Raw genomic sequence first — 14,251 nt, 5'->3', positions numbered from 1 at the left:
ACAAAAGATTTTAAATTTTTTGATTTAATAAATAAATTTAATTTTCAACTATTTATAATATAAAAGAGTTTTATGATAGAGTCATCTAATCATTATCACATCAACAAAAAAAATAATTTTTAAATTTATTACTTAAAAAAACATCTAAACGTATGATTCTGATTTGATAATTCTGTACATGGTAAATATATCTAGATTAACAAAAATGTTTAATAACAAAAGATTATTAAAATTTTTTATTTTTGATTTTATTTAATATATTTTTTAATAATTAAATATTAAATAAGACAAGTGTAAATTGTTTAAACTTTTGTCTCTCTAGTATTATTGTTAAATTAAATTATTAATAAATATATTAAAATGAAATGTTAAGAAATAGGAGTAAAATCCAAGAAACAATTAATAAAGAATAAAAGCGCAATTAAGAGTGGTGAAGTTGGGAGAAGGTAGTAGTAATTAATGAGAAGTGAATGGGGAGTACTAAAATAAGAAAATTACCTTCCCGTTTGAATGGGAAAGGAGTAATCCCAAAAATGGAAGAAAAGAAAGCTGTTTCGGACAACACACAATGTAAAAGAAAACAAAAAACGAGAGTAAATGTTCTCAATTTTTTTTTCTTTAATTATTTATTAAAATGTGAATTTTAATTATTTAATATTTTTGTATATATATTTTTTTGTTTCACTTAATAAATGTAAAATAAAATATTATATTTTATGAAATAATTTAAAAAAATTGAAAAGATCCATTGTGAGTTAAAACGGAGATTGTGAATTGCCATGAAGAAAGAAAGGCTTCTGCCACACACAAACGCACAAAACGCAACACTCCTACGTCACACATGTCTTTTCAATTCAAAATTTCTCTCTCTCTCCACACACCAACAACCATACAAAACAAAAACTTATCAAAAATCCCACCAAAAACTATAAAGTTATTGGATCCGGGTTGCTATATTTTACCCATATCTCCTACTATTATAGATTTCATCTTAGTTCTTTTAGTGCTTCTTTTTTTTTTTAAATATAATTGCAGCCATTTCATAAGTCTAAACATAAAAATATTAATTATACACAAAAAATAATAATGAAATAATTTATTTTTAAAATATATAACTTAATTGAAATACAAATATTAATGTTAATATTTTCTTTTGTTTTGCTTTTTATAAAGAAGGTGTTTTATTATCAATAACAGTGATTAATTTCTTTTTAAGACAATAAAAATGATTATGCCTTTCTTTAACACATTCTTCTCTCAACCAATTGAAATTGTTGACCAATACAATTCATTATTTTTTAAATATTATCTTTTATTCAATTTAAAAAAAATAAATAATAAATAATTTTTTTAATTTTTTGAATAATTAGTATATAAAATTAAATATTTAAATTAATTAAATAATAATAAATATTTAAAAGACCTAGCTAACTATTAAATTTTAGTTATTTATATATATTTGAAACTAATTAAAATATATTAAAATTATAAACACATATTAAACCAAAAATGTACCCGAATAGATACCTGCGGATACGAGTAGTCCTATGAACCATAAACACATATTCAACTTTGAATTTTATTAAATAAAAGAAATATATAAGAATAAAAATAATAAAACATAAAAAAAAAGGGGAGGGTGGGACCCATATAAATAGTTTAATTCGGCCGCCAGCTTTGTCGCCTCTGTCGTCTCCGTTCATCTCCGTCGTTTCTCTTTGCGTTTGACTCTCTCTCTCTCTCTCCCCCTTCATATCCTTCGCTTCCTTCTCACTCACCCTTCTAACTCTGATCTTTCTCTCTCTCTCTCTCTCTCCACCTTCTTCTTTCATTCCACACATACACACAACAAACTCTGTCCCTTCCTTTGTTCCTTTTCCTCTCTCTCTCAAACACAACACAGACATACATATATATATATACACATACACACCCCAAGCACTTCTCTGATTCCTCTTTCTACACCCACCCCCATCAGCAAAGGAACCGTTTTTATCATCTCTTGTTACCATTCTCATAAAGGGTCGGTGTTACTTATTACTGTGAGAAGATCATCATTCATCACTGTTGCTTTTTCCTTAGCCCTCTCTCTCTCTCTCTCTCTGGATTTGTTTTTTTGAAAGTCTCTTTGGCTATTGAGATAAGACAGAGAGAGAAAAAAAAAAGAGAAGAAGGAACAAACAAGACATGACTGGCAGCAATGAAGTCAACCTTAATGAATCTAAGGTAATAACATAAACATAGACATAGACTTTTTTTTAAACATTTTTGTTCTTAAATTTCTTTTTTAATGAGGCTGGCATTATGTTGTGGTACATTTCTTTGGGTTTTTGTGTTCTGATTGAGTGATTGGAGGTGTTTTTGGTGATGGGTTTTGGTGTTTGAGGTGGAAATTTGCAATCTTTAGCTTCAATTGCACATAACATGTCTGAGTTGCAGAGTAAATGTTGTTCTTTTGTTTTTGGGTGCAAAGGGGGGATTTTATTTTCTAACTATAGGGGTTTTGTTAATGATGATGAAGTTCCTATTAGGATGATTTTTTGTTTTATTGGGGGATGGGGTGTTTGATTTTCTCTCTCTTTCTCTCTCTCCCTCTCTCTCTCTCTTGTACTTTCCATTTCTTCCATGTAGGCCTCTTGTTTCTTGTTCTGGTAAGTGCAAAAATTGAGATTTTGATTTGTTGCCCCAAGTTGAAAACTTTTGTTTTTTCCTTAAGATTTGTGAGTAATATCATTCTGGTGCACCCTCCTTTTAACACCCCCCCCCCCTCTTCTTTCTCTAGTGCTATGATATTTTGATATTTGCAACCCTCTTTTGATGATAGTCCCTTGCTTTTGTTTTGGGGGAATGTTAAGAGAGTACTGGAGTTCATCTTAGAATTAGTACTTAGTGAAATGGAATATTAAGTTCATACCTAACACTCCTTCAAATTTGCTGCCTTGATCTTACAGAGGGTTGTTCCACTCAATACTTGGGTGCTTATCTCCAATTTCAAGCTGGCTTATAATCTATTAAGGCGTGCAGATGGAACATTCAATCGAGAATTGGACGATTTTCTCGATCGCAAGGTACCTGCCAATACAATTCCTGTTGATGGGGTGTTCTCTTTTGATCATGTTGATAAGAAAACTGGCCTCTTCAACCGGGTTTATCAGCCGGCACCGGAGAATGATGCTAGGTGGGGCATGATAGAGTTGGAGAAGCCCTTGAGCACCACCGAGGTTGTGCCCGTCATAATCTTCTTCCATGGTGGAAGCTTCTCTCATTCATCAGCTAATAGTGCTATCTATGACACTTTCTGTCGCCGCCTTGTTAGCAATTGTAAGGCTGTTGTGGTATCTGTGAATTACCGGCGATCGCCGGAGCATAGATATCCGTGTGCATATGAAGATGGCTGGGCTGCACTTAAGTGGGTCAAGTCAAGGGTATGGCTTCAAAGTGGAAAAGATTCCAAGGTTCATGTGTACATGGCCGGGGATAGTTCCGGCGGCAACATTGCTCATCATGTGGCAGTGAGGGCTGCCAAGGAAGATGTCGAGATTCTAGGTAACATTCTTCTCCATCCGTTGTTCGGTGGGGAGAAGAGGACAGAGTCAGAGAAGAAACTCGACGGGAAGTACTTCGTGAAGTTGCAAGACCGCGATTGGTATTGGCGAGCCTTCCTTCCTGAAGGCGAGGACAGAGACCATCCGGCTTGTAACCCATTTGGTCCCCGGGGTAAGAGCATCGCAGGACTAAAGTTCCCGAAGAGCCTAGTTTGTGTCGCGGGTTTGGATCTTCTCCAAGATTGGCAATTGGAATATGTTGAAGGCCTCAAGAACAGTGGCCAGAATGTGAAACTTCTTTACCTAAAAGAGGCCACAATTGGATTCTACTTCTTACCAAACAATGATCACTTCTATTGCCTAATGGAGGAGATGAAGAATTTCGTTAATCCTAACTGTTAATATACTACCACCACTTTTAACCTTGCTCTACAGGAGGCCATACATAACTATAAGCCTGACATTTTCACTTTGAGTTTTTTCTATTTTTTATTTCCTACTATTTTTGTATCCTACTTTATAGTAGTGGTGTGTAGTTATATATAATTGTGTAGCATTACTCACTGTTATAACATCTATGGTGGTTGGTTCTGCTAAATTCGGGGCTGTTCTGCGGCTCATGTAGGGTAGCACCGGTTATACCGGAGTTTGGTCGAAACTGCAGGTATCTTCCTACCGAAGGCAATCGCGAAGTACCATAGTTTCGGGTCGTTTGCGGGGTTTCGCTGAATCACCATATACAAGATTACAAGCTTTGCCCCATTTTAACCTTTTCAACCTCAATAACAGGAGGGGAGATCAGAACATAGAAGAACAGGGCTTGGCTGTGATGATCACTTTGATAGAAAGTGAATACATATCTTTTGTTTGTAGCACTTATTACTGAATTGATTTGGAGCAGCAGAACCCCAAAATCCTGTTATAGAACTTGTGTATGTTATATATATAATTATATATCTATATACATATGTCTCCACTAGAGTTATATAAATGCTTTTCTTTTTTTGTTTGTTTGCATATTTCAGTTTAGATTTCTACTATTGGGGTTAGAATCTAATGTTTGTACTTGTTTCAATGTTGTTGCATGCTGCTACATAATTCAGATTAAGCTGTTTCTAGTTTGTGACACAAATGTCATAAATCAAATGGTTTAAGCTTGCATTGTTTGTTTGTCCAAAAACTTGGATTAAATGTTTTAGGTTTGAGATACAAAGATATTATGATGGATAATGGGACAAGACAAAATAGTTGTTTATGTCTTTGATTTATTGGTCTCTCATTCTAGTGGATGAAAATTAATGTATTTTGTTGTAGGCTTTTGGATGAATGGAAAATTAGACCAATTTTATTATAGGAAAAATCTTTGTTTCTTTCTTTATTTATTCCTTTTATTTGGTGACAGTTACCAAACCGTGGCTATTTATGGCCAACATGAAAAGTAAAAATATTGGCAAGAGTATGATAAAGGGCAAACAAGGCTCAAAACTAGACTAGTAAAGTAAATAACAAAAGTGAAAAATTCCCTATCCCATGTTATAAAGTTTAACTTTTTTTTTTATTTTTAAAATATAAAACCTATCTTTCAATTTGTGAAGTGACACAAAATCTACTTTCTAATTTGTGTTTCAGTATTAATTTTTTTTAATGTACAAATCGAACCCTCCAATTTGTGATTACCTCAATACTAAATTAAAACACACCACTTTTTCATAACCGAGAATAACACAACGATAATTTTTATATAAAAAAAATATCTAGAAATTTTTATTTGTATAAGTTTTGAAAGTAAGTTAGTAATTTTATTCTGATCAATTGAATGTTTTTCACATTAATATTATAAAATTAATTTTTTTAATTTAAACTTTAAAAATATTAATAAAGTTAAACTCTAAATTTTAAAAATTAAATCCTAAAATCCTAAGACAAAAACTGATAAAATAAATGATAGAAAACAAGAGTAACCCTATTTATATTTTTATGGCAAATCTTCCAAAGCCTTAAGTTTGTCATCTTTAGCATCCTTATCATGATTCATCATCACCAACAAGTTAACAACAAGAACAGTGTGGTAGTATTACAAGATAAAAAAGCAGTGTTGTACTATTGCACAAGTGGTTAAAAAGATGAAAGAGGGCATTGGAATTATTCTCTTTGGTGTTCCCTTCCCCCACCCTCTTTGCACCTTAGTTATAGGTTGAACATAAGATTCGCCTCAAAAAGTTGATACCAAATGTCCAATATGAAAAAAGGATAAAAGAAAAAAAAAAGAAGAAAAGGGTTTTTGTTGTGTGTGACTAATAATCTTTTTACAAAGGAATAATCAAAGCATAATATAGAATAACTAGAGTACACACTAAAGTGAGGACCATATTTAGGTCCTTGCATTTTCTATATTGTTAGGTGTATTCATTTTACAAGTCTTTTTTTTCTTTTTAAAATATTGTGAATTGATTTTTTTTAATTCTAATTATTTTATAAATACAAATATGCATACTTTTTTTAGCTAATACATTTAATAAAAGGTTAAAAAAAATCACTTTAAAATTCAAACTTAATCTTATTGTAAATGTAAACAAGTCAATACAATTATATAAAATGTGTAGAACATAGTTTCACTCTAAAAGAATGATTGGCAAGAGTTTTTGAATGATGAAAAAATTTTCTCCATCTTTCAACATCAAATTTGATTAATGCGTGGCAACACCTCATTGCTTAATGTGGATAGGTGTATTTGGCACTTAGGAAAACATACAAAAATGAGAATTTGGCATTGTTTTGATGGGGGGAACTCATTTTTATAGTTGTTGGGAATTTTGGATGTATTCTTAGGGGGGCTACTTTTGGGAACCCACAAACCCTAAAAAAGTCCAATTAATAAATTAAAACCTGTTGGGATTGCTTTAAAGTGTTCAATGGCTACTAAGTGAGTGGTAGGATTCATGAACAGCTAAGCTTCGACAAAGACATGAACCTTGTCTTTTATTGACTTTCTTCCTATGCTTATCTAATATTTTTTCTTAATTTATTCTTGTTTTTATTTTTTATTTTTTTAATTTGTTTTGAGCACTTGACATAACAGAAAATGTATTCAATTAAGATTAAGATGTTTTTGTTTTTTTGTTTGTTTTGATTTGATAATTGAAAGAAAAATATAGATTCATATATATGATATAAGCTTATCTTAACTTATGGATATCACAACTCAACATGATTTAAATTAGGGTAAAGAATATTTTTTGTCTTTTAAGTTTGATAAAAGTTTTAAAAATATCCCTAAGTTTTATTTTGTTTTAATTTTGTCTCAGAAGTTTCGATTTGCATCAAATATATTCCTGACGGTTAATTTTTTAAAAAATTTAAGACCGATTTAACGACAATTTCATAAGAACAACCCTCAACACAAACAAATAAAGAATAATTTTCATGCATTATTGTTAAATTGGTCTTAAATTTTTTGAAAATTTAGCCGTCGAGGGTATATTTGATGCAAATCGAAAACTTTTGAGACAAAACTAAAATAAAATAAAACTTAAGGATATTTTTAAAACTTTTGCCAAATTTCAAGAACAAAAAGTATATTTTACCCTTTAAATTATTTTATACACTCAATGTAAAATAATAGACTGATTTTCATTTAAATATTAGATATCAAGTAAATAAAAGTCTTTTCTTAATTAGAAAAATATTAGGTGTAAAAATTAATTGATTTTATTTATGTAAACTACTTGTTATGCAGATATTTAGCAGTCGAAATTTATGACTAATTTAATAACTATAAATATTTAAAATGGTTGAAATCTAATATTTAAAAGTGAAATTTATTTTTTTCAAATATCAGTCTTATATGTATCAAAATCTTTATTTTATCAATAAAAAAACAGAAAAAACTAACATTGCAGAATCAATAACAAGTACAAAAAAAAAAAAAAAATTACTTATGGTAATCAATGTCGGCATATTCTTACATTAACAATTTGTTTACTATTTTGCAATCTTTGTATTTGAAATGTTAAAAAAAATTATTTGTCAATAGAATTTTGATATGAGGAGTTTTGTTTGGAGCTTGAGGCTTGATTTTCACCCCCTTTCTTTGTGCATATTATTTTGCTTTACTTTGTGTCTTATTGTGAAATATATTTAGTAAATTAGCTGTTTATGTCTTTGAAAATATTCCCTAATACGACACTTTGGGGTGTCATTGTCAACAAATGGGGCTTTTCTTTATTGCAACAAGATTATTATCGACAAAACCCTCATTTGTTTGGTCGTCGGCAACCTTTCTTATATATATAAAAAAATAATATATTTAATAATATTAATAAAATATATATATTTAATATTTGACGGGTCATAACTTGTTTTATGCGCCTTCCCACCATGATGATTCTTCTCTTCAGGAGTGTGTGTCATTAGTGGCCCCCCATTTTTAATTTATACTATTAATTAATAATTAATATATGCATTATACTACATAATATTAATATTAATATACTCCGAAATCTAAATCATAGTCCTTGAACACCTAAGTTGGCTAGTTACTTTCAGCTTTCAACGTTCACCTCAAAACCGTTTGCTATAAATGGTTTCAGAAAAAGTGTGATTCTCATGTGAGCATTTGACAGTTGCATTGAGACATAGTTGCATGATATATATTAAAAAAATTAAAAAATTAAAAATTGTATAATGGAAAAAACTTTTGATCCCTTCTTTTTTTTTATAAGTAAATTAAAACTGAAAATCTTACTCTTATGTGGTTGATTTAATTGGTATTTACCATCATGGTTATATCTTTCTATTTATAGAAGTATATATTAAAAGATGAAGAATAAAATATATTTTTTGTTCTTAAAGTTTGATAAAAAATTTTAAAAATATTTTTAAATTTTATTTTGTTTGAATTTTATCTCAAAAGTTTTCGATTTGCATCAAATATATTTCTGACGGTTAATTTTTCAAAACCTTTAAAACCGATTCAACAACAATTTCATAAGAACAACCCCTCAACACAAACAAATCAAACATAATTTTCATGTATTATTATTATATTAGTCTTAAATTTTTCGAAAATTTAGCCGTCGAGAATATATTTGATACAAATCGAAAACTTTTGAGACAAAATTAAAACAAAATAAAACTTAGGAGTATTTTTCAAAATTTTGCCAAACTTCGAGAATAAAAAATATACTTTACCAAAGATTAAATTACATGATACTTGTGTTTTTATTTTATAAAATGTATCATTAAACTTTTTTTATATATAAATAAGACATTAATTTATTTGACGGGGATAAATAGTTGTATTTAATTAGTCTTTACTTCCAAGATAAGGTTAGGTCAAATGTGATGCAAGCCATGAGGTCAATAAATTCTCATTAATTTGGTCTCTTGTTTTGGGTTGTATTGTTATTAATTAGTACTATTGTTACATTTTTTCAAAGTAAGACCTAGGAAATGTAAAGTGAATTTCCAAGGGATTATTAATGAGCTTATGGACAAAATTAAGAATGGAAAATCAAAATTTTCCTAACTTATGATATTCCTTTGTATATAGACTTTGAATGATTATAGGTCAATTGGGGCTATGCCATGCCAAATACCCTAGCAGCAACCAATCCTACTTAATTATATAATTTATGTTAATATTAATTAATTTTTATTGTAAATTTATTTTTTTAACTCTTATTTTTGAGAGAATTTAGGATTGGAATTTGTGATGTAGAATTTAGGATAAAAAAAATAATTTCAGAAAATTGATTAATATTGGTTAAAAAAATGGCTTTGTAATTGAACTCATATTAAAATTATCTATTGAAACAAAAAAAAATTATAAAAAAGATTTAACATTATCTAAAAAATATTATCTTATTTTGATAAAATGTTTTTTAAGATAAATTTGTTAAATGAATATTCTTCTTGTGAAGGGTAGTTTTATCACCATAATTATTTTATATGGGTAATTTTGCTATTTTCTTTTATTTTTAATTGAAACTCTTAATTTGGTAATAAACAATGCTGTGAGAAAGTTATGGCATCTCATACAACTTGGGTCCTTATATTAATTAAGGAAATGTAATCTCACTTAAGAATAGAGTGGTTTTTGGAGAATCAATCAATTATCAATTATCAATTATTAAACAACAATAGAAGCCAAGGGAGCCAACAAAATTCAAACACATACATATTCCAACTTTTTTTTTTAAATTTTCCTTCTTTTCAGTTTTCACTACCATAATAGCAATCAACTTTCTAGTATAATTAACAAAAGGAAAAGAAAAGAGAAATGAAAAATTAAATATATAAAAAAATCATAATGATATAATTAGTACTCACCATGCATAAAATAAAACGTGGCTAGGGCTGAGAAAGTGTTCACACATGTAAAGTCATATAAGAAGTTAAGAACACACGCATGGACTGACAAAGGCAAAGAAAAAGACTAGTGGAATTAATGTGTCATATAAAACAAACAATGAAAAATACAAAGCATGGCCACAATTATTATTCACTCTTATTTTGTTGGTCTCTAGATTTTTTAAAAATTGATAATTGCTAATAATGTGGAGACCAACATTGGTGATCACCAAGTGTGGAAAAGATGTAGAGTGAGAAACATTATTTGTGTTCATTAATTTACATGAAGAAATTTTATTTCATTTTTACTAAATATATCCTAAAAATATATTTCTTTTAAATATAACCTAAATATTTGATTGGTATATTTGGATTTATTTTACTAAAATTGTTTGTTTATTATTTACAAAATCAATCTAATCTAATTCTCTAAAATCCGATATATAATCAACTCTTCAAAAGGAATTAACATAAAAAATATTAATTTAATTTTTATATACTGTCAGTATAATAATATATATTTAATTATGTATTATTATGTTAATAAAAATAATTATATTTTTTATTATTAATTTAATAAAAAAAGTAAAAAATTATATTCAAAGCTTAACTCTTTAAAATACCAAATCCAATAAAAACATGACACAAACTATTACGTATAAAACAAAAAGAAAAAAAAAACCCTCATTTGCTAATCAGTGATCACAATTAAAAATTACACCCACATACACACAAAAACACATTATTCCTTCATTAGAACTTAGCATAACATTTCTAATTAAGGGATGATTGATTAGTCCTTATCAGATCAAAGATTTACCCTATCCATATTTAACTTTATTTCCTGTGCATGTTGCTTTCCTTTCTTTCCTATACATATGCCCTACTCTATATATATATAAATTTAATTTTAATATATTATAAAATAATTTTATACGTACATCTAATTATATAATTTACATTAATAAAAATAATTATTTTTTATATTAACAGCATAAATAGTCATTTAAAATAATAAATAAAATTATACGATTGTGTAAAACGTTTTACGTTGTCAGTACATTAAATTAAACTTTCTCTATATATGGAAAAGAAAAACACAAAGACAAGTTGGTTATGAAGAACAGGGGTAAAAAGATAAAATGATAAGAATAATATGAATTGTGGCACAAAAGACAGAAATATTTAAACAAAAGATAGGTTGTTAATATTTTTTACCCAATTTAGTGTCAAAATCATGGAACAGGGTTTCTTGTCTTGCAATGGATAAAATGGTTTTTGGGACCTACTTATCTTGTTCAGTGTTTGTAGCAAAATATAAACTTCCAAAACTGTGTCCATCATTGTGAATACACACAAAATCCATAAATACAAGGAACTTATTTAACTTTTGGAAAAGAGAGAAAAGGAAATTGAAACCACCACCACACGGTTTGGGGAAAAGGTTTCTTAATTCTTCCCCACACACAAAACATGCATCAATCTTGTTTTAGATCCCCCCCTTCTGCGTATAGTTTAAGTTTATGGATTGCCTTTCCCTCATCAAAATCATAATACACGTTTTCAATAAAGAAATAAATAAATAAAGAAATTAATTTTTTTTGGAATAGGTACCCATTTTAGTGACTAACTGTTATGTGACTGATAAGATTTTTTTTATCACAAAAAGAAATTGGTTATTAAATCTGTCGTTGAATTTAATATAAAATTCGAAAGTTAGATTTTAGGAATTTTTAAAAAATTTTGTCACTAAACCGTCGCTAATATAATGGTAAAATTATTAATTGATTTAGCAATTAACATGAATACTAAGTTCAAAATTACTGGTTGCTTAGTTAGTTATTCATGAGTTGGTCTCTAAATTGATCGCTGATGATTATATTAGTGATCGATTTAAAAACTAACAAGAAAATTAGGTCATAAAATCATTTGTTGCTAATAATAAAATTAGTAACTGATTTAGTGATCAATATGAAAATTAATTATAAAAATTGTTAGTCACTAAATTAGTCACATTTTGTGAAAGGACCAAATTGAATAATTACTTGTTTAAAAAGTTGAAAGATTAAAATTATTTGAACAGTAATTAATTATTTGAAAATCAATTTTAATTCAATACTATTTATCTGAAATTCTTTTAACATATTTTGTTTTGTTTGGATTATATTCATATGGAATGAAAGGGAAAAAAAACTACTTGGGTATAAAAGATGATTATTTATATTATTTAATATGTGATATATATTTTAGAATCATTTTAATAAAATCCTAACAATGATTAAATAATCAGTTTGTGGCTTAGTTTCTGCATATAATTATAATACATTTCCAAAAATTACCTAGGCTTCCAACGGATATATTTTTCTAAAACATATTTTTTTTAGAAGAAAAAAAAAGGTTGTTCTGCTTTGCCAAATATGCTCCTAATTACTATTAAATTGTCATGTATAAATAAATCTTCTTGCTCAGCTCCACCATGTATATATTATTATTATTATTATTATTATTATTATTATTATTATTATTATTATTATTATTATTATTATTATTATTATTATTATTATTATTATTATTATTATTATTATTATTATTATTATTATTATTATTATTAAGTGTGTTTTTGGCATACAAATCTGTTTGCCACCTTGGGACTAAGCGGATTAGTTTTATGTAATAAGTTTCATATATATAAAATCAGAAGTCAATACATTAAAATGTCATGAAGACACCCAAAAAAAAAAAAGATGTATATTAAAATGTCATGCACTCCACTCCACTCAACTAAAGGAAGTGTATGCCTGTGATTTTTCTTTTAACAATTATATATGCATTAGAAAATTTGCTTTCAATTCATGGGAAAAAAATATCCCCGTTTTGCAGGAAGAGAGAAAACGGGAAGAGGAAAAAATTGTGAATAATGAATCAATTATATGGTTCATAGTAAATTAAAATGTAGTGTATGTGGTTGTCTTTTTGTCCTTGTAGCTATTTTTTGAGGCGATGATAAATAAAATTGAGGTAATTAACACTATTTAAAATATGCTAGGATTCAAGGCCAAAAAAAAGCTTGGATTTAATTTTTTTCAAGGAAAAAATTTACTCACAAATAATAAGAAAAAATCTATAAAAAATAATTAGAAAAAAGAAACACAGCTAAGAAATTTCGCAAAAAATTATTGAAAGTTTACATATTTTTAAATCTCAACATATTTTTTTTGCTTCATATAACATTAGACCTAATATTTTTATGAGTAAATGTCTTTTCGGTTCCTAACCATTTGTCCGATAGACTTTCCACCCCTTAAGAAATCTACAAACTCAAATCGGTCCCTATCTACTTTGATATATGTACGTTCCAGTCCCTATATATTTTGAGTAAATACCTTTCCATCCCTGATAATGTCTTTTCCGGTCCCTATCTACTTTGAGTAAATGCCTTTCCATCCCTAGTAATGTCTTTTCCGGTTAGGACCAGGGACTAGAACGTACATATATCAAAGTAGATAGGGACCGATTTGGGTTTTTAGATTTCTTAAGGGGTGGGAAGTCCATCGAACAAATAGTTAGGGACCGAAAAGGCATTTACTCTTATTTTTATTGGTTTGGATAGATACACACATAAAGGAGAAATGAAGATGTTGAGATGGATGGGTAGTCATACGCGATTGGGTAAAATAAGGAAAGAAGATATAAGGGAAAGAATTGGAGTAGAACCCATTGTGGAAAAAGATGGTAGAATCGCGTCTTAGTTGGTTTGGACATGTGAGAAGAAGACTGATAGAACACCCAGCCAGGAGGGTGGATGAAATGGAAGATGAAAAATGGGTGAAAGGCCGAGGAAGACCTAAAAAGATAATCCATGAGATGGTCAAATGAGATCTACATATAAACGATCTCTATAGACATGATATATGACAGAGTTCAATAGCATCATTTAATTCATGTAGCCGACCCACCTAATGGGATAACGATTTGTTATTGTTGTTGTTGTTGGATAGATACACATATACTCGTTTTATATATAACGATCGAAATTCGAATAGATTACAAATAGGGTTAAATACTTTTTTCGTCCCTAAGGTCTGGGTGAAAATCAAATTCGTCTTTGATTTTTTTTTGTTATTAAAATCATCCTCAACGTTACAAGACGTTATAAAATCATCATTTTTTTTTACCAAATTACCCTTAAAAATTAATAAAAATAATATTAAAAAAAAAACCCCACCCCACCCCACCCCACCCTAGTGTCTGTTCACTGTCTTCCCTCTTCATCCCCTTCTTTCTACCATTCTCTTCAAAGCCACCTCCTCCCCAACCCCCAATTCTTCTTCTGTCCCTTTCTGTCACCCTACCAT

At 28.6% G+C, this 14,251-nt stretch overlaps 1 protein-coding gene across 1 annotated transcript; it reads left to right on the top strand.

Annotated features, from left to right (window-relative positions):
- The first annotated feature begins 1,549 nt into the window (after window positions 1–1,549).
- On the top strand, window positions 1,550–4,536 carry LOC112755401 (gibberellin receptor GID1B). The gene is made up of 2 exons (XM_025803473.3): window positions 1,550–2,226; window positions 2,952–4,536. The coding sequence occupies exons 1-2, from the start codon at window positions 2,188–2,190 to the stop codon at window positions 3,945–3,947; spliced, it is 1,035 nt and encodes a 344-aa protein (XP_025659258.1). The 5' UTR covers window positions 1,550–2,187; the 3' UTR covers window positions 3,948–4,536.
- Window positions 4,537–14,251: the final 9,715 nt, after the last annotated feature.

Source organism: Arachis hypogaea, chromosome 2 (genome assembly GCF_003086295.3).
Source record: "Arachis hypogaea cultivar Tifrunner chromosome 2, arahy.Tifrunner.gnm2.J5K5, whole genome shotgun sequence".
In the NCBI taxonomy this organism is placed as follows: Eukaryota; Viridiplantae; Streptophyta; class Magnoliopsida; order Fabales; family Fabaceae; genus Arachis; species Arachis hypogaea.
This window is presented reverse-complemented; position numbering and strand designations above follow the sequence as displayed.